Raw genomic sequence first — 18,157 nt, forward strand, 5'->3', positions numbered from 1 at the left:
CAGAACCTTGTAAAGCATTCAGGAGCATAAGGACATTGTCTAACTATGTTAAAACAAACGATTAGCTTCACGCCTTAGCACCTCTGATAGCAAGGACTGCATTGCTGCTCTTTCATTTGTTCTTCAGTTGAAGGTCATAAATAAGGTGTGTAAACAGTTAGTGTTGAATCTTTTTTTGTTTGTTCTAGGAGCAAATAGTAAGCTTAGCCTCTATTCATGCTTCCTGCTAAAAGTTGGGTCTGGGGAAATTAATGAGCTCCTCTGTGAAATGAGAGGGAGACGTGTGTGTCCTCACATGACTGAACAAAACTCAGGCAGTAAAGTAAGCAGTTTGAACTAGCAATAGAATGTGCATCTTTTTCTTCAAGAGTGAGTGAGTGTGTCTGTGTGCTTGTGTATGTGTGTGCATGTGGTAGTGACCTTTACAGTCCATTTGATTAATTCAAAGTTTGTCTGTTAGAAGAAAGAAAGAGAGAGAGAGAGAGAGAGAGAGAGAGAGAGAGAGAGAGAGAGAGAGAGAGAGAGAGAGAGAGAGAGAGAGCGAGAGAGAGAGATGGAATGTAAATGCTTTATTTGGGCATAGAGACAACTGCATGGCCAAGAGCTGCAATTAGGAACGTAGCGTGAAGGCTAAGAAGCTTCTGGAACATGTATGAAAGAACCAAACTAATTTTACAACAGGAACACCAGCAACTAATATTTCCGCTTATTAAAATAACAGGGGAAAAAAACACTTTTGATAACATTTGATACATCCCTCACTGCCTCATAAGGAAACCAGAGAGAAACCTAGAAAAAGGTCATGATTTTCTTTTCCTCCGTGGCAAGAATAGGAACAATAATCTGTCGTTTTGTCATTCAACTTATGATAGGGGGAAAGAGAGTATAAGTATAAGTATATAGTCTTTTGATCCCATGAGGGGAATTTGGTCTCTACAGCGGCACTCGGAGCGGAGCAGTGAGGGGTTAGGTGCCTTGCTCAAGGGCACTTCAGCCGTGGATGTGGGCATGGGACACCCCCGCCCATTTTTTTCTAATTGATTTTGATTTTCTACAATATGGCACTATTGTTTAGCCTGGGAATACCCATACGAACTTTCGGCAAGATTGGGATTTGTTCTGCAGGTCCATCTGGCCAAGAGGCCACTGAAGTCCATAAAACACAGGCACGCAAATATAGTCGCTAATCCGGCATGGACGTGTATTACTTTGGAATTGAGTAAACAACTGCAATGTGCATTTAAACCTTTGTTTACAGGATGGCTACACTTTTGAAACGATTTGGTAAAAGTTTGTATGTACCAATTTAACCCTTGTAAGGTGTTCATATTTTTGTTAGTCAGCCAATGTTCCTTGGCCTGGTGGACCCACCACATTATTAGGCTTTTAAATCAATACAGCCATAACAATTTATGTAATAATACTTAACAGATGTTTACTTTACCTCAATGATATAGACATCATTTATGGTTCATATTTGCTATTTACCCTGTACCGGTGCTTATTTCCCAGAACTTAATCAGAACAGGTGAAAGTGCTTGAAATGTAACGATTTTGTAACTTTGTGTGGGAATAACAGGTGCAGAAAGACAACATTCCCACACAGACACTTACACTCAGACACGCACACATATAGACACACAGACTAGGGGTGTGCATCTTCATCACTGAGGCGATACGATACACCTTTCGATACACTGCCAACGAGACGAAGTCTAACAGATTGAATGTTTACAACTCCCATGCCCCTCCCCCACTACCACCGAGCACTCTCTCATCGAGTTTGTGCTCGTCAGTGCGCACCAGACTGCACCAGACTGTGATTGACAGTCAGATTTCAAACAGCCCTGCTCTGATTGGACCACAGGAACCGGGAGCTGTGGATTTTTGCGAAACAAATAACAGGCTCTAGGTGGAGGTAGAAGTGTGGGTTTTTTTCTAAAACCGGCTGATTTATGTTGTTCTGTCAGAGCATAGTGTCGGTTTCAGTGAATATGATCAAAAAAATCTTGCCAACTGCAGCTTTAAAGATTCATATGAGACAACCACCGATAAGATACAATACGATTCTCCCATCTGCAATGCGATGCAGAAAAATATTATGCTATGGAAGACATAGGTACGGATAGTTCATGTTCACAATTTTAACAGGTACAACGGGACAATTACCTAAACTCAAAGCAGCGGTGCCTTTTGGCAGTTACAAGCTGATCAATGGATCCAAAAGTTGTAAAGATTTCCTGTACAGATCACTCTCCATTTATAGTATGTGCTTCACGCTATGAACAGGAGGGACAACTCAGCCATAACAAAGTCCTTTTAGGCAAGTCCCTCCACTCGGCGGCCATATAGCAACGCTTTTTGGGCACTCATCGGGCATCCTCTTCAGCAGAAATGCGCGTGAGCAAGGCTTCACGACACCAATCTTGCTCCAGCGGCGAGTTCACAACACATGATTGGCACGATGTCTTCATAACACACCACATGATTGGCTCAATGTATTCACACGTTGACGGTTTGCCGAGGAAGGGGTGTGATATGTGTAGTAACGGCCATATTGCCGTTACAAACTAGCCCCATGCATTTCTATGGAGGGTTTTTTGAGTGCTGTGTCTCCTCATCAGAAAGTCTCTGGCCATAAACAGAAAGAGTGCTGCTCTTCCTATGACCAATTACAAAAAAAATAACAAAAAATCACAAAGGTAGGCTACACATTACAACTTCCTCCAAATGGAAAATTATCGAAAATTATGAACAAAGAGCATTGGCAGTAACAAGGCAGTAGAAGTCCCCATCTCGCAGTATGAATGAATTGTATTTTAAATTAAGATCCTTGCGAGAAGATGCCAAATTTGTCGCTAGTCACTAGATAACATTTTCTGTCGCTAGGGACTAGGTCCTACTTCTAAATGAGTTGAAGTATAGCTACAAGTCGGTTTTTATCGATTCGGAGACTTTACACACGATACATTTCAAGTTCACTTTTGCCATCGATGCAACCGAAGTACGGTCTGATATTGACCTAAAGTATGTTGAAACATGATACCGAGTGTGAACTTTTGTCTCATAGCTCATCTCGGCTTGTCCCCTGCACTCGGAAATCTGGCGCTAGTTAGCCGATGCTACCAACATATTTTCGATGGGGTTTTTTATGTTCTTCACAGAAAATGAGCCAAGGCCAATGAATTTGAGTTAGAAGAAATAATAAATAACATATTTTTTCTTTTAGCAATCATTGAAAACGGGTCCCACAGACCCGAATACCTTGCAAGGGTTAAGTTTCATTTCACTGCTAGTTACGCCTCTGCTGGAAGTTGTAAGTCAATGAACCTTTTCCAGACCCACTCTCAATAGTACAATTGTGAAGGTCAGGGTATTCCCGGTAGGCCAGTCAATCTAGCCCAAAAAGACAACATATTTGCAACAGAAATGTCTCATAGTTTTTATTCGTCCTAATACCCTCCTGAATCAGATGCTAAAAGTCTACCACCGTAGATGGAGTGGAACATATATTTTTTCAAGATTGTTGTGACCAACACTCTAGGAGAGCAGTCGAGGCCTTGATGACGGCAATTGCAGGGCATTGTGCTGCAACCAGGCTGCAATTGAGGGGAGATTTTTCAATTAATAGCTATCATTATGAAACTTCGCCAGTTGATTAGTGACATCATACAAAAGAAAAAATGTATTACAAGTTTTTGAGATTTTATGTATATGCAAATTAGGCATGTATTCATAAAATGTACCATAATTTGCATCTATTACAAAACACAGAATCTGAAAATTGAATGAAGCCAGATTAAAAATGTATTGTTTAATTATGCTGAGACAATACAGAAAGACAGAATTAAAGAAGGGACTGTGGCTATGTTTCTCTATCATCCCATACATTATAAAATACTATTTAGAGTCAGATGTTTTGGTAGCCTGGCGGGCCGTCCTATATCATTGAAATGTATAGTCTGGAATCGAACCATTCACCTCGCTTAATCCAAAGGGCCGGCAGAGAATTGTCTTTCAAACTGCCTAGGCATGCAATAGGCCAGCGCTACGACCATATCCGTATCCAGGCAAGTCACTCCACTCAGCGGCCATATAGCAACGCTTTTTGGGCACTCGTCGGGCATCCTATTCAGCAGAAATACACGTGCGCAAGGCTTCACGACACCAATCTTGCTCCAGTGGCGAGTTCACAACACATGATTGGGAAGATGCCTTCACAACACAACATATGATTGGCTCAATGTATTCACATCACACCACATGATTGGCTCAATGTATTCACATGTCGCCATTTTGCAGAGGAAGGGGTGGGATATGTGTAGACAACGGCCATATTGGCGTCACAAACTAGCCCTATGCATTTCTATGGAGGATTTTTTGAGCGCTGTCTCCTCATTAGAAAGTCTCTGCTTTAATATACAAAATAAGAGGTAGGCCATGACACTTTTTTTTTTCTTCCAGGCATGCAGCTCTCTGGTGTGCATATCTTCACTTTTCTTTGAACTCTAACATTTTTGATCCTGCATCCGAAATACATGGATGTGTGTGATTTAACTTTGCCTAGTCTCTAATTAGAGTCTAATTATTAGACTCGTGATTCGGCGGACATGTTTGAAAAGACATTGCCATTAAAATCACATTCACAGTTGATTTGATATTAGAGTGCAGTGTTGCTGCTAAAACAGACATTTCAGAAGAGTTAATTTTGGCAGAAGTGCTTTTCCCAATATTTTGCATGCTGTTGGAGTTTTTCTATGCCAAGTCAAGACAAAATTGAGTTCTTAAAATTGTGTCAATGCATTTGTAGGCAACTCTGTTAGTAAGTTATTCCAGAGACTTTCTAATGTGGAGACACAGCACTCAAAAAATACTCCATAGAAATGCATGGGGCTAGTTTGTCACGCCAATATGGCCGTTGTCTACACATATCCCACCCCTTCCTCGGCAAAACGTCGACATGTGAATACATTGAGCCAATCATGTGGTGTGATGTGAATACATTGAGCCAATCATATGGTGTGTTGTGAAGACATCGTGCCAATTATGTGTTGTGATCTCGCCGCTGGAGCAAGATTGGTGTCGTGAAGCCTTGCGCACGCGCAGTTCGACCCAAAGACTGTGCCCGATGAGTGCCCATAAAACGTTGGTATATGGCCGCCGAGTGGAGGGACTTACCTAAAAGGACTTTGGCTATTCTGAGGCAGATGGTCACATGGGTGATCATTGCAAGGCTCAGAGCTCCTCCTAGGGGCCAGTGATGTAAATATCAAGTCTAGTTCCCAGAAGGCTACATTTTGCAACTGCGTTGCCCACACATTTTTCTTACTAAATACGATGTGCACTAGACTACCATATTCCTTGACTACGCAACATGTAAACACAACCACACGCACGTAAACGTATGTCATTCTTGTCTGAAAAATTCCTGCAGAATTGAGAAGCGACTAACAACTTTAAATTTTTATTTAAATCTGGGTCTACATCTTACACCATTAGGAGAAATGCTTTTTAAAGAGAACGTGGGGGGCTCTTAAAAGAGCCTTTGGGTTAAGACTTGTTAGATTCGTTTTACTTGGAGCTGGTGTACTTGGTCACGGCCTTCGTTCCCTCGGAAACGGCGTGCTTTGCAAGCTCACCAGGCAGAAGCAGACGCACTGCAGTCTGAATCTCTCTTGAGGTAATGGTAGAACGCTTGTTGTAGTGAGCCAGACGGGAAGACTCTCCAGCAATGCGCTCGAAAATATCATTCACGAAGGAGTTCATGATACCCATAGCCTTGGAAGAAATACCAGTGTCGGGATGGACCTGCTTCATGACTTTGTAGATGTAGATGGCGTAGCTCTCTTTCCTGGTCCTCTTGCGCTTCTTACCTCCTTTTCCAGCCGACTTAGTCACGGCTTTCTTGGATCCCTTTTTCGGGGCGGACTTCGCTGGCTCTGGCATACTGTCTGCTTACTGAATCCTTCCTAGATGGCTGAAATAACTTAGGTGCCACCTATATATACAACGCCCTATTCTAATTTATAACCGAAAACGACCAAGACCAGATTACTGAACGATTTCCCTCCTAAATTAACCAATGGGTTGGTTAGTTTGAATCGCAGGGGGTGGTCCGTCTGTACAACCAGCACCGCCCACAGCACGATTACCCCCCCCCCCCCCCCCCTCTTTGTCACCTTCCCGCACTTTTAGAACATCTGTGGATTTTTTTGTTTTGAAAAATAAACCATATTTAATGAAAGCCCCTTGTGTGAATTAAGCGATAGTCTACTCTTAGTGATACCAGTATTTCCAGTAGGCTAAATATAATCTGACACAAGTTACAGAACATAATGTCATTGCAACCCCATTGTTCAGGTTAGACAACGATAGATTCCAGGATTATTTTAGAATAAGGGGATGCTTGTACGTTTGGGTCTGTGCTTTTATTCACAAACGCCATTTAGGCTACTGGCGTTATAGAGGGTTTGGTCTGCTTTTAATCAGACATGAGTCAATTTAACTAAGTAGGCCTATTGAAATGAACTACAGAGTACCACTAGGCTGAATGGTCACCGCTCTCCTACAGACAAACAGAATAGGCTACTGCGGACGAGAACAGTGTATGGGCATGTAATGGGCGCTCTATGACTTTTTATATTCACAGCTTTAATTCAAATTAATTCATATTGCAACCCGCATTCGCTTTTAAAGACAGTTCATACTGATGGAAGATGTGGTTGTTTTTGTATAGCAAGGCTTGACTCAAGAAGCGCCAAGACAGCGTCCAAAGGTCAACTGCACAAACGAGGGGGTCTACTTCACGTTAGCTGTTCAAAACCTAAATTTAACTGGAATCTCTTTTTTGAAGCATTTGAGTGACTATTAAACGAGCCTTTGGTCTTGATGTTAGATTCTTGGCCACCAAAGCCGCACAGAATACGACCCTGGCACCTCAGGGCACAACGCACGTCCATTGCAGCACCCGTCTTCCTCTTAGCGTGCTCAGCATAGGGGACAGCAGCACGGGTACGTTCTCTAGATGAATCAAGACTCGTCTTTAAGACCAACTGAAATGAGCCAGGTTTGATGTTCTGTTCATTAGGAATTTAAAGAACGCTTTGAATGACTTCAAACAGACACTTTCTAATGAGGAGACACAACACTCAAAAAATCATCCATAGAAATATATGGGGTTAGATATAACGCCAATATGGCCGTTATCTACACATCCCACCCCTTCCTCGGCAAAACGCCAACATGTGAATACATTGAGCCAATCATGTGGTGTGTTGTGAAGACATCTTCCCAATCATGTGCTATGTGCTGTGAACTCGCCGCTGGAGTAAGATTGGTGTCGTGAAGCCTTGCGCACGCGCATTTCTGCTGAAAAGAATGCCCGATGAGCTCCCAAAGTGTTGCTATATGGCCGCCGAGTGGAGGGACTTGCCTAAAAGGACTTTGTTATGGCCGAGTTGTCCCTAGGGGCCTACCAACATAAGAGTTTCTCGAAGCCAGGCGCAGCTACCCATTATTTAGACTAAACGATGTACAGATTAACATGAAAACATCAGAAATGCTTTTAGAACGGCCATGTGGGTGGCTCTTAAAAGAGCCTTTGGGTTGATAAGTGTAGCACACTTTACTTGGAGCTGGTGTACTTGGTGACAGCCTTGGTTCCTTCAGAGACGGCGTGCTTGGCCAGCTCACCGGGCAGAAGCAGACGCACTGCAGTCTGGATCTCCCTGGAAGAGATGGTGGAACGCTTGTTGTAATGAGCCAGACGGGAAGACTCTCCAGCGATGCGTTCAAAGATGTCGTTCACGAAGGAGTTCATGATACCCATCGCCTTGGAAGAGATACCGGTGTCGGGGTGGACCTGCTTCATAACTTTGTAGATATAGATGGCGTAGCTCTCCTTCCTGGTCCTCTTGCGCTTCTTGCCACCTTTCCCAGATGACTTGGTCACGGCTTTCTTGGAGCCCTTTTTCGGGGCGGACTTCGCTGGCTCAGGCATCTTGTTTCCACTGATTACTCAAACGAAAACGTCAGTGCTGTGAAGAGAGTTTTGACCCAATATATACAATGTCTGATGGGCGTGTCACTTACGCCTCTTGGCGAACACGACCAATAGACAAGGGTTAGTAAGTTTAAGGCCCAGAGGATGGTCCGCCTGGACAGTAGGCGTCGCCCACTGCTCCTTTGTTTAACTCTACACTTTAGCAACTGTTCCCGCACTTTTCCCCCATAATGAAAAGAGCAATGGAATTAGTGCACTTTTTTAAAAATAAAAAGTATATAAGCTTACCAATGTTCACACAAACATGTATAACCTCAACTCTGCTTATTAAATCTGCACCCAGTTTGCCATCATAGTGATTTTAAGAGAATCCTATATACCCACTGAGCAGGATTTAAATAAAACCATTCGCTGTTGTTTTCTCTTAAGTAGAGCAAATTAATTAAATATTGATATCTTGCACAATACTACTACTACTTATTATTATTATGAAAACGCAACCAAATCACTTTACACTTTAGCCTACACATGACTTTACATCAAAATAGTCTATATTAACCGATTAAATACCGCGATAAGAGATGAGATAATCTGATACATGTCCTCTGATCCATCAAACCCTCTTCTCTGATGTTAGTAGTAAATTGGGCAATTCCGCGCAAAACTGTCACATCCATAACGCCAACACAATGTCATGGTATTTAGTTGGCCTTATGGATGTGACAGTTTTGCGTGGAACAGTTCCAGATACCGAATACATACACAGTTGCATGCAGTTTGTGAGTGGGCCAAATGGGTCTTAATTGTTGAGCTGTAACTGGCCTTGTAATAATACCAGTCAATGTGCACAAATTAAACACTTTTACGGGGAGATATTCCTTAGACTAATAATGAAAATAATAACAACGAGAACAAAACATAAATGTGTTCCTTCAGCTTGGCTACTTGGACTCCTAATACTTATCTTTCCTAAGTTTCATTAGATAGACAAAATATGAATGGCGTAAGCTGATCCGAAACATTAACCCAAGTAGCCGATGCAACAAAAATAACAATCTGGATGACCTTTCCAAAACATGTAAAGAAGACTCTAGAAAATTGTTTGCAATTTCAGTTAAGTCAGCACATGACCTTTAAAACACGTCGAATAGAAAACATTTTTTGGAGACGTATGTTCGCTAAATGCCCGCCCAGTCTCCATTCCGTAAAAGGAGGGACAGTGAAGGGGGGGGGGTCGTGCTTAGTAGTTTTCACCAACGTCCTCTCTGTGGAAACTACCACGAGTTGCACGGAACATGCTTTCTACATTCGTGCAGCTTTCAGTCGCAAGCAGTCTCAAAAATGTCCGGAAGAGGTAAAGGAGGCAAAGGTCTTGGAAAAGGAGGCGCAAAGCGTCACCGCAAAGTTCTTCGTGATAACATCCAGGGTATCACCAAACCTGCGATTAGGCGTCTAGCTCGCCGTGGTGGTGTGAAGCGAATCTCTGGTCTCATCTACGAGGAGACCCGTGGTGTGTTGAAGGTTTTCTTGGAGAATGTAATTCGTGATGCCGTTACCTACACCGAGCACGCAAAGAGAAAAACCGTGACCGCTATGGACGTCGTCTATGCTCTGAAACGCCAGGGTCGTACTCTATACGGTTTTGGTGGATAAATATGCAATCTATTCGTTGACATGAACCCAACGGCTCTTTTAAGAGCCACCCAATTACTTTTAAAAGGCTGTATTCGAGAATTAACAGATCAGTTGAATGATTAAATGCCTCACTTTCTTACTGTTGACTGATAGCAATGTCATTGTTAGAAGACTGGGTCATTGTGATCACATGAAACGTTTAACATGCAGTCATCCATGATGTGGAAAACATCGTTTGCAAAAAAAAGCATAATTTGCAAAATAATCATTTGCAAGATGCTGTAAATGGCTACTATTTTCTTTATACTGTAAAAATGTCTCAACAAATTGTAATAAAAACAGTACAGACACATTTTTATAGTAGAGTTTTGTTGTGTAAACGTTAGTGATGATTCGAGAAATTTTCGAGAAAAAAAGTCAGTGAGAGAAACTGTAATCATGAAGTGTAACGCCAAATGTAAAGTATTTGCCATAGATGTCCTTCATTCAAAAGAAAAATGCGGGAAAGGAAACACAAAAGGTTGTGTAAACTGATGAACTGTGGGTGGCGCTAACCTTCTCTCACTGACAGCGCCCTTCTATTCAAAATGACCAATCGTGTCTGGGTATTTTGTTTAGGCGGGACATTGCAGCCATTCTGGTCGTGGGTGTGTAAAGTGACGCAGTCTTGTATTTACATAGAACGGCATATATACCAGATAGCTTGATGTGTCGATCAGACTATCGAACTGACATTCGAGACAACAACATGCCTGATCCAGCTAAGCCGGCCCCAAAGAAGGGCTCTAAGAAAGCCGTGACGAAGACTGCCGTTAAGGGAGGCAAGAAACGCAGAAAGTCCAGGAAGGAGAGCTATGCCATCTATGTGTACAAAGTCCTGAAGCAGGTCCATCCTGACACCGGTATCTCTTCCAAGGCTATGGGCATTATGAACTCCTTCGTGAACGACATCTTCGAGCGCATTGCTGGAGAGGCTTCTCGCTTGGCTCACTACAACAAGCGCTCCACCATCTCTTCCAGGGAGATCCAGACCGCAGTGCGTCTGCTTCTGCCCGGTGAGCTGGCCAAGCACGCCGTCTCCGAAGGAACCAAGGCTGTCACCAAGTACACCAGCTCCAAGTGAATTGTGCTATACCATCAACCCAAAGGCTCTTTTAAGAGCCACCCACGTTCTCTAAATAGTAATTCCAACAATATAGCCTCAAGCGGCAATGGCGGGCCTGAGGTGGTGTGTGTACCTTTTTAACAAAAAAAAAAAACTCAAAAACGGTCTAAACCGATATGACCACTGCTTCGCTGCGCGGCGGGCATAATGATAATAAAAAAGTGGCATTAGGTGACCTGTATTTGTGCTGAATGTGTTTGTGTGTGTGTTGGACATTGTGTGTATGTGAGCTGCATGAGTTGCAGTTGCTATTAGTTATGCATAGTACTGGTGCCTCCACTGGACCCCCTCGCTTTGTCCGTATTCACTGATCTTGTGAGCCTCTACATCTCAACGGATTATTTTCAAAGTTATACCAGAAACTTTCTAATGAGACACAGCACTCAAAAAACCCTCCATAGAAATGCATGAGGCTAGTTTCTTAACGTCAATATGGCCGTTACTACACGTATCACTCCCCCTACTCGGCAAAACGTTGACATGTAAATACATTGAGCCAATCACATGGTGTGATGTGAATACATTGAGCCAATCATATGGTGTGTTATGGAGACATCGTGCCAATCATGTGTTGTGATCTCGCCGCTGGAGCAAGATTGGTGTCGTGAAGCCTTTCTGCCGAATTGGATGCCTGACGAGTGCCCAAAAAGCGTTGCCATATGGCCGCCAAGTGGAGGGACTTGCCTAAAAGGACTTTGGTTATAGCTGCTGTTAAAGACTTTTCGTTTTTTTGTTTGTTTAGGATTTCGTTTGATCATTTGTGAAGCCTAAGTTTAGAATTATCTGATGTCGTTCTATAGCCCAGTCGATAAGTATAATACTTTAATAATGTAAAGTTTAAGTATATATACTCTTTTGATCCCGTGAGGGAAATTTGGTCTCTGCATTTATCCGTGAATTAGTGAAACACACTCAGCACACAGTCAACACACACTGAGGTGAAGCACACACTAATCCCAGCACAGTGAGCTGCCTGCAACAACAGCGACGAAAAATTAAATCATTTATAGTCTTAAACAAGTTGGTGTCATAACTAGTTTTCATAATCTGTCAAGCATGCAAGCAACCTCAGGATGTATAGAAAGGTTTACTTTTACAGTAAAGCGGTGTTTCCCATATTTTACTGTAAATTTTGTCATTTCCTTTTGCACAATGCTGTAGCCTAGATGCCACAGTGCAGTAAAGAACAGTTTTGTTTCCTTTTTTGCCGTAGAGTTTTGTCGATTAACTAATAAATTGTTAATCATAATTCGAGAAATGGCCCAAGGGGACTGAGAAAAACTGTAATTGTGATTTGTAACGCTTTATGATTTTTGGCACTTGGTATTTGCCATACATTTCCAAGGATTCCTGTCATTCAGAAGAAAAGTGAGAGAAAGGAAACAAAAGGATGTGGTGTACTGTAGGTGGTGGGTGGTGCTAACCTTCTCGACACTGCCCCCTTCGATTCAAAACGTCCAACCGTGTGGGTATTTGATTTCGGAGGGAAATGACAGAGAATTCTGGCCGTGGCTGTTTAAATGACACAGTCCTCTATTTGCATAAAACTTGAGACATATACCGGGTAATTTGAGGGCCGTCAGATTATCGAACAGACAGTCGAGATATCAACATGCCTGATCCAGCTAAGCCTGCCCCAAAGAAGGGCTCCAAGAAAGCCGTGACAAAGACCGCCGGCAAGGGTGGAAAGAAGCGCAGAAAGAGCAGGAAGGAGAGCTATGCCATCTACGTGTACAAAGTCTTGAAGCAGGTCCATCCTGACACCGGTATCTCTTCCAAGGCCATGGGCATTATGAACTCCTTCGTGAACGACATCTTTGAGCGTATTGCTGGAGAGGCTTCTCGCTTGGCTCACTACAACAAGCGCTCCACCATCTCTTCCAGGGAGATCCAGACCGCAGTGCGTCTGCTTCTGCCTGGTGAGCTGGCCAAGCACGCCGTGTCTGAGGGAACCAAGGCCGTCACCAAGTATACAAGCTCCAAGTAAAGCCTGATTTTGAACGCGCTTTAATCCAAAGGCTCTTTTAAGAGCCACCCACGTTCTCTTTGAAAAGTAACTCCAATATAAACAAACTACACTGCATTCATTCACATACAATACTTATCTGAAATAAAGCTTACACTGAAAACAACACAACTTGCGTTATTTTTAACACATCTCTATGTCCAGACAGGAACAACACATTAGTTTTAAGAGTTGTACCTAAAATGTATCAAATGTTACTTCCTGGATTAGGTAAAATTAGGTAGCCTACACTTGTTATTTGTTATTAATTAGGTAGCCTACACTTGAACCTGTTATTTACCATTGGTCCATATTTTGCCACGGTTGCGTCATGCTCCAAACGGCCATCAAGGGACAGAATGAACCCTGCGTCAAGAAAGACTGCCACTGTGTTATGCTGGTCTCATTTGTGTATTTGCTGTAGCCTACTATACACTAAACTGGTTTTGAATGTCAAGAATAAATATGGAATGTCGAGATTTCAGTCGACCGGATATTTCAACTTCATTCCCGAAATTTCGAGTTTAATATTACTGTAGCCTACTCTTACTGTGTACCATGTTGTTAGTCGCTTTGGTTAAAAAGCGTCAGCCAAATGTAATGTAATGTGTCGAGTTTGTGGCCCTATTACTCAGTCGTAGAGAAGCCCTGTCTCTCTGGGCAGAAGTCCGAAACTTATATTCGTGTAAAGGGGACATGACCACATTATGTGTGAGGGATCATCTGAGAGTGTAGATTATGTTTAACGTACTAGTATCGAGCTCTCTTGCACGTGTTGATATTACATTTAGCGATCAATACGCGACAGCTACTCGTTAGAAAATACCCAGGGATTAAAGTGGAAAAAAATCGTTTGACTGAACTTTTTTCAGGCCATAAGTCATACTTTGTTCATATCTACCTATAGAGATAGCACCCCTTTTGCGGTCGCGACCTATTGGTTTTTAATGTACAAAAAGATGCAAACAGCAAAGTAAAGGGAGTATTCGCCTTATTCACACGGCGGCCATTGTTTAAACCAAAACGAGGCTACAGGGTACACTTACTATAAAATTAATGCCACCTACAGGTGAATGCATAGAACATAACAATCCTATGGTTTGTGTACCCTGTAGCCTCGTTTTAGCCGCCAATGGCCACCATGTGAATAAGGCGAATTGAGAGTGTTACGAATTGAGTTGATTTCTAAAATCAAATTGACGGAAATCAGTCCTATGACGGACAACTGTAATCCTTGAATACCGAACCATGTAAATAATAGAATAGTAAGGCTAAACAAGAAGCAATTTAACCAGGACATGTGGAAACCAGCTTTTTTTTTAGGTTTGGGTGGCTCTTAAAAGAGCCTTTGAATTTTCGGTTCTTGACTTCAAATCACTTAAGCACGCTCCCCACGGATACGACGAGCCAGCTGGATGTCCTTGGGCATGATAGTGACTCTCTTGGCGTGGATGGCGCACAGATTTGTGTCCTCGAACAGACCGACGAGGTAAGCCTCGCTAGCCTCCTGAAGAGCCATGACAGCAGAGCTCTGGAAGCGCAGATCAGTCTTAAAATCCTGAGCTATTTCCCTGACCAGACGCTGGAAGGGCAGCTTGCGGATCAGCAACTCAGTGGACTTTTGGTAACGACGGATTTCTCTCAGAGCTACGGTGCCAGGCCTGTAACGGTGAGGCTTTTTCACGCCACCGGTTGCAGGTGCGCTTTTACGCGCAGCCTTAGTGGCGAGCTGTTTCCTCGGAGCCTTGCCTCCGGTGGATTTGCGGGCAGTTTGCTTGGTTCTGGCCATTGCTACGTATTTTTCGGAATAAAACAGTATAAACACAATGGCAGAACTTGGGTATATAAGGCCTACGGTCTCAGCCTGCCCACTGTGTACGTCAGGTTGTTGGTCTCCGCTGATTGGTCATCCGAGTGCCGCCTGAAATTCAAAATACAAAGCCCACCCTCGTAATGGCCTACGTCATTGTGTTGATTGACTATTCATAAAACCTCTTCAATTTAAATGACAAATAAAAGAACTATACTGAAACATTCCATCGGTCAGTGCATATAGCCTGTTATAGAAATAAACACATCAAACAATTAACCTGTTAGTCGTCAGCAAACACAAATATGACCTAAGGTAGCTTGTATTTGCTACGTTAAAGCCTTCAAGTAACTGCTTGTTTATAAACCCCAAACTACCATTGATGTGCCTTACTTTTTATGCGTCATTGAGGTAATAAGTTATAAGACTGCGTCTTCACTTTGAACTATAAGAGCCCAGGAATATATCGCAGCCTTTCATGACTAACAATCCGAAGTGATAGATGAAAGGAGAACAGTTTACATTCTTTAAACACTTATTTCTCTTATAGGTTACTTAGTAGCCCAATAAAATGTTGGGCACTAAGAGTGGTCAAGTATTGGCAGGAAAAGGAGTGTCTTTACTCATTTTATTTATAAAAAAAAAATAAAAAAATAAATAAATAAATGTTTGACGTTACAGAAAACACGTTAAGGGCGAAGGTAGCTTGGAATTATTTTTTTTTATGGGTATTTGGGTGGCTCTTAAAAGAGCCTTTTGTTTCGGAGAATTAGGAGCAGGTTTACTTGGACTTCTCAGTCTTCTTGGGCAGCAGTACAGCCTGGATGTTGGGCAGCACACCACCCTGAGCGATGGTCACTCCGCCGAGCAGCTTGTTCAACTCCTCGTCGTTACGCACAGCCAACTGCAGATGGCGGGGAATAATACGAGTCTTCTTGTTGTCACGGGCAGCGTTGCCGGCCAACTCTAGAATCTCAGCAGTCAGATACTCGAGAACAGCAGCCAAGTAGACCGGTGCACCAGCGCCGACACGCTGAGCATAGTTGCCTTTACGCAGCAGCCTATGCACACGGCCCACTGGGAACTGAAGTCCAGCCCTGGATGAACGAGTCTTGGCCTTTGCTCTGGCCTTGCCACCGGTTTTGCCTCTACCGCTCATTTTTCAGCAAGTGTTGAGAGTTCGTCTGAATACTTAAATGCTAAGCGGTGGAAAGGCATGTCTTATTATGCCACACCAGCGCGGTGCTACTCCGTGCCTCAGTGGATGAGAACAAAATGCTGAGAGCCAATCAACGTGTAGTTCGTTGCGTGACATCATTTTGAAATCTATTTGGCGCGCATAACACTTCCACCTTCATTTTAGCCCACCAGCTCAATCACAAAAACAGTTAACGCATGGCATAGTAGAGAAGTAATAATCCCAGGTAAAGTTACAGCCAAGTTTTCAGAGGTTCAACTTAATACCCAGTAAACCAACGAGGCGGCCTGGGATACACATTTGCCAGTGGTACTGGCTACTACAATGTAACAAGCTGAAATTGTTGTATTGCAAGTATTGCAAATGTTCGGATGCACCTGTTGCATTAGATAGACGTCATGTTGTGTTACCGTAATAAATCACCTAATGTATTTTAAAATTGCATACACAACCCATTAGGCATAGATGAGCCACTCCTTTTTCTAGGAAACCGTAAACACATTGTATCATATGACACCATTTTACGGAAGAGGGAATCATTCCTTACAATCCGTGGAAAGGTACAGCACATGGCAAATGTGGTAAAAAAAAAAAAACGTAAAATATGAATTTTGCTCTCCAAGTGGATTCCATTAATGTCCAGAGTTGGGGTTATTTAGAGAAAATATGAATAGAACATTCGGATGCATTACACCTCAATGGGTCCCCTCGTATTCTCTGATGTGAGGGCTACACAAAATCATGAATGTTACCTTGGTTTATTGTGAGAAGCATTTTCTATCAAAATGGTGGGTGTGGGGTTAGATGAGCCACCAAGGCTGGGGTTAAGTTGAGCTAACTAGTACTTGTATATAATTGCTATAGTGAACAAAGCAGAAGGAGCTGAGTATGATGGTGTATTCGGAAACAAAATTCGTTCTGCCTACCAGCAGGCACTGACGGAATAAAAGCATTCAGATTGTTTGGGTGGCTCTTAAAAGAGCCTTTTTGTACATGGTGAAAAAGACAGAATGCGCTAACATTTACTTCTTCTTGGGTGCAGCCTTTTTGGGTTTGGCAGCTTTAGGCTTAGCCACCTTGGGTTTCGCTGCCTTTACTTTCTTGGGGCTCTTTGCTGCCTTCTTGGGGGCAGCGGGCTTCTTGGCTTTCTTCGGGCTCTTCGTTGCCTTTTTCGGTGTGGCGGGCTTCTTGGCTGCTTTCTTCGGAGACTTTTTGGCGGCCGCGGGCTTCTTGGCTGCTGCCTTCTTGGGCTTCTTTGCCGCGGCAGGTTTCTTCGCTGCAGGCTTTTTGGCTTTAGGAGCTGCCTTCTTTACCGGCTTCTTTTCCACTGCCTGTTTCTTGTTCAGCTTGAACGAGCCGGACGCGCCGGTCCCTTTAGTCTGGACCAGAGTTCCCTTGGTGACCAAACTCTTGATGGCCAGTTTGACACGAGCGTTGTTCTTCTCCACATCGTACCCACCTGCCGCCAGTGCTTTCTTCAGCGCAGCCAGAGAGACTCCTTTCTTCTCTTTTGAAGCAGAGATGGCCTTGACGACGAGCTCGCCCACACTTGGGCCAGTTTTCTTGGGTCGGGGCGCCTTCTTCTTAGGGGCCTTTGCTGGGGCCGCAGCGGGAGCTGGAGCAGTTTCTGCCATTGTATCGTTTAGTTTTCACGCATAGACTACTCGGGAGATCTGAGAGAGTTAATGACTGCCAAAGCCGGTGGGCAGGACTTACTAAAATGAACATGAGAACCATTTAGTCTCAGCAGAGTGAGAGCTGTCCCGGCCTTTCTGTGGCGAAGAGATCACTTGTGTTTTCTTCACACACTTCTTTGTAAGAAATATGAGTAACGACACGATATTTACCAACAAGACGATGTCTGTTGTGAAGAGCACAGCCTTCACGTTAAAAAAAGAATATATGGGGGCCTGTGGTCGCCCTTTATCACTTTTGCAACGAACTGAGAACGTCGGACCTCTAGATGGAGAGGTTGCAGTCAGTCTGAGTTGTGTGAGGAAAACATGCACATAATGATAGTAAAACCGCGCAATACGTCGACAAAGAAGTAGCCTACCACAGACCAAGACATGAGCCTCTGTCACTGCTTTTACGTGTTACAATGTGTTTTTCGGGAGCTTTATGGACACTGCGAAACACAATTCACAAACACGAAACACACGCATACATACCACATAGGTCTAAATAATATAGGACCAATTTATGGGAAACATTCGTGATGTGGCAATGTTTGTTAATTCTGCTTATGCAGACATATGACGAAGACTAAATTACAATAGATATCTGTTTCTAACACACTGGCTTAGACTATATTCTGCCTGTTCATTATGAGTAGGCAATCT

At 43.2% G+C, this 18,157-nt stretch overlaps 8 protein-coding genes across 8 annotated transcripts in view; 3 read left to right on the top strand and 5 right to left on the bottom strand.

The window, feature by feature from the left end:
• The window catches only part of LOC121718369 (histone H2B-like), an 8,783-nt gene extending 784 nt beyond the window's left edge, over positions 1 to 7,999 (bottom strand). The window contains exon 1 of the mRNA XM_042103400.1: positions 7,629 to 7,999. Coding sequence (XP_041959334.1) covers positions 7,629 to 7,999 — 371 coding nt within the window. The remainder of the gene's footprint in view (positions 1 to 7,628) is intronic.
• On the bottom strand, positions 1,649 to 14,596 carry LOC121718362 (histone H3). The gene is made up of 2 exons (XM_042103393.1): positions 14,186 to 14,596; positions 1,649 to 1,659 (listed from the first exon to the last, which is right to left on the bottom strand). The coding sequence occupies exon 1, from the start codon at positions 14,594 to 14,596 to the stop codon at positions 14,186 to 14,188; it is 411 nt and encodes a 136-aa protein (XP_041959327.1). The 3' UTR covers positions 1,649 to 1,659.
• LOC121718387 (histone H2B-like) lies at positions 5,218 to 5,955 on the bottom strand. The gene has a single exon (XM_042103419.1). The coding sequence runs from the start codon at positions 5,944 to 5,946 to the stop codon at positions 5,572 to 5,574; it is 375 nt and encodes a 124-aa protein (XP_041959353.1). The 5' UTR covers positions 5,947 to 5,955; the 3' UTR covers positions 5,218 to 5,571.
• Positions 9,338 to 9,655, top strand: LOC121718400 (histone H4). The gene has a single exon (XM_042103437.1). It carries the CDS (start codon positions 9,344 to 9,346, stop codon positions 9,653 to 9,655), a length of 312 nt encoding a protein of 103 aa, XP_041959371.1. The 5' UTR covers positions 9,338 to 9,343.
• LOC121718388 (histone H2B-like) lies at positions 10,373 to 10,896 on the top strand. The gene has a single exon (XM_042103420.1). The coding sequence runs from the start codon at positions 10,386 to 10,388 to the stop codon at positions 10,758 to 10,760; it is 375 nt and encodes a 124-aa protein (XP_041959354.1). The 5' UTR covers positions 10,373 to 10,385; the 3' UTR covers positions 10,761 to 10,896.
• On the top strand, positions 12,280 to 12,923 carry LOC121718385 (histone H2B-like). Its single transcript, XM_042103418.1, has one exon. The coding sequence runs from the start codon at positions 12,415 to 12,417 to the stop codon at positions 12,787 to 12,789; it is 375 nt and encodes a 124-aa protein (XP_041959352.1). The 5' UTR covers positions 12,280 to 12,414; the 3' UTR covers positions 12,790 to 12,923.
• A 706-nt stretch (positions 14,597 to 15,302) lies between the features above and the next one.
• Positions 15,303 to 15,911, bottom strand: LOC121718376 (histone H2A). The gene has a single exon (XM_042103409.1). It carries the CDS (start codon positions 15,774 to 15,776, stop codon positions 15,399 to 15,401), a length of 378 nt encoding a protein of 125 aa, XP_041959343.1. The 5' UTR covers positions 15,777 to 15,911; the 3' UTR covers positions 15,303 to 15,398.
• Positions 15,912 to 16,591: 680 nt separating this feature from the next.
• LOC121718349 (histone H1-like) lies at positions 16,592 to 17,449 on the bottom strand. Its single transcript, XM_042103371.1, has one exon. The coding sequence runs from the start codon at positions 17,447 to 17,449 to the stop codon at positions 16,838 to 16,840; it is 612 nt and encodes a 203-aa protein (XP_041959305.1). The 3' UTR covers positions 16,592 to 16,837.
• Positions 17,450 to 18,157: the final 708 nt, after the last annotated feature.

This window comes from Alosa sapidissima, chromosome 9 (assembly GCF_018492685.1).
Source record: "Alosa sapidissima isolate fAloSap1 chromosome 9, fAloSap1.pri, whole genome shotgun sequence".
NCBI lineage: Eukaryota > Metazoa > Chordata > Actinopteri > Clupeiformes > Clupeidae > Alosa > Alosa sapidissima.

What these genes read in the sequence shown, in the direction of transcription:
- LOC121718400 (XM_042103437.1), top strand. Translation starts at nt 9,344, where the DNA reads ATGTCCGGAAGAGGTAAAGGAGGCAAAGGTCTTGGAAAAGGAGGCGCA.
- LOC121718349 (XM_042103371.1), bottom strand. Translation starts at nt 17,449, where the DNA reads ATGGCAGAAACTGCTCCAGCTCCCGCTGCGGCCCCAGCAAAGGCCCCT.
- LOC121718387 (XM_042103419.1), bottom strand. Translation starts at nt 5,946, where the DNA reads ATGCCAGAGCCAGCGAAGTCCGCCCCGAAAAAGGGATCCAAGAAAGCC.
- LOC121718362 (XM_042103393.1), bottom strand. Translation starts at nt 14,596, where the DNA reads ATGGCCAGAACCAAGCAAACTGCCCGCAAATCCACCGGAGGCAAGGCT.
- LOC121718385 (XM_042103418.1), top strand. Translation starts at nt 12,415, where the DNA reads ATGCCTGATCCAGCTAAGCCTGCCCCAAAGAAGGGCTCCAAGAAAGCC.
- LOC121718376 (XM_042103409.1), bottom strand. Translation starts at nt 15,776, where the DNA reads ATGAGCGGTAGAGGCAAAACCGGTGGCAAGGCCAGAGCAAAGGCCAAG.
- LOC121718388 (XM_042103420.1), top strand. Translation starts at nt 10,386, where the DNA reads ATGCCTGATCCAGCTAAGCCGGCCCCAAAGAAGGGCTCTAAGAAAGCC.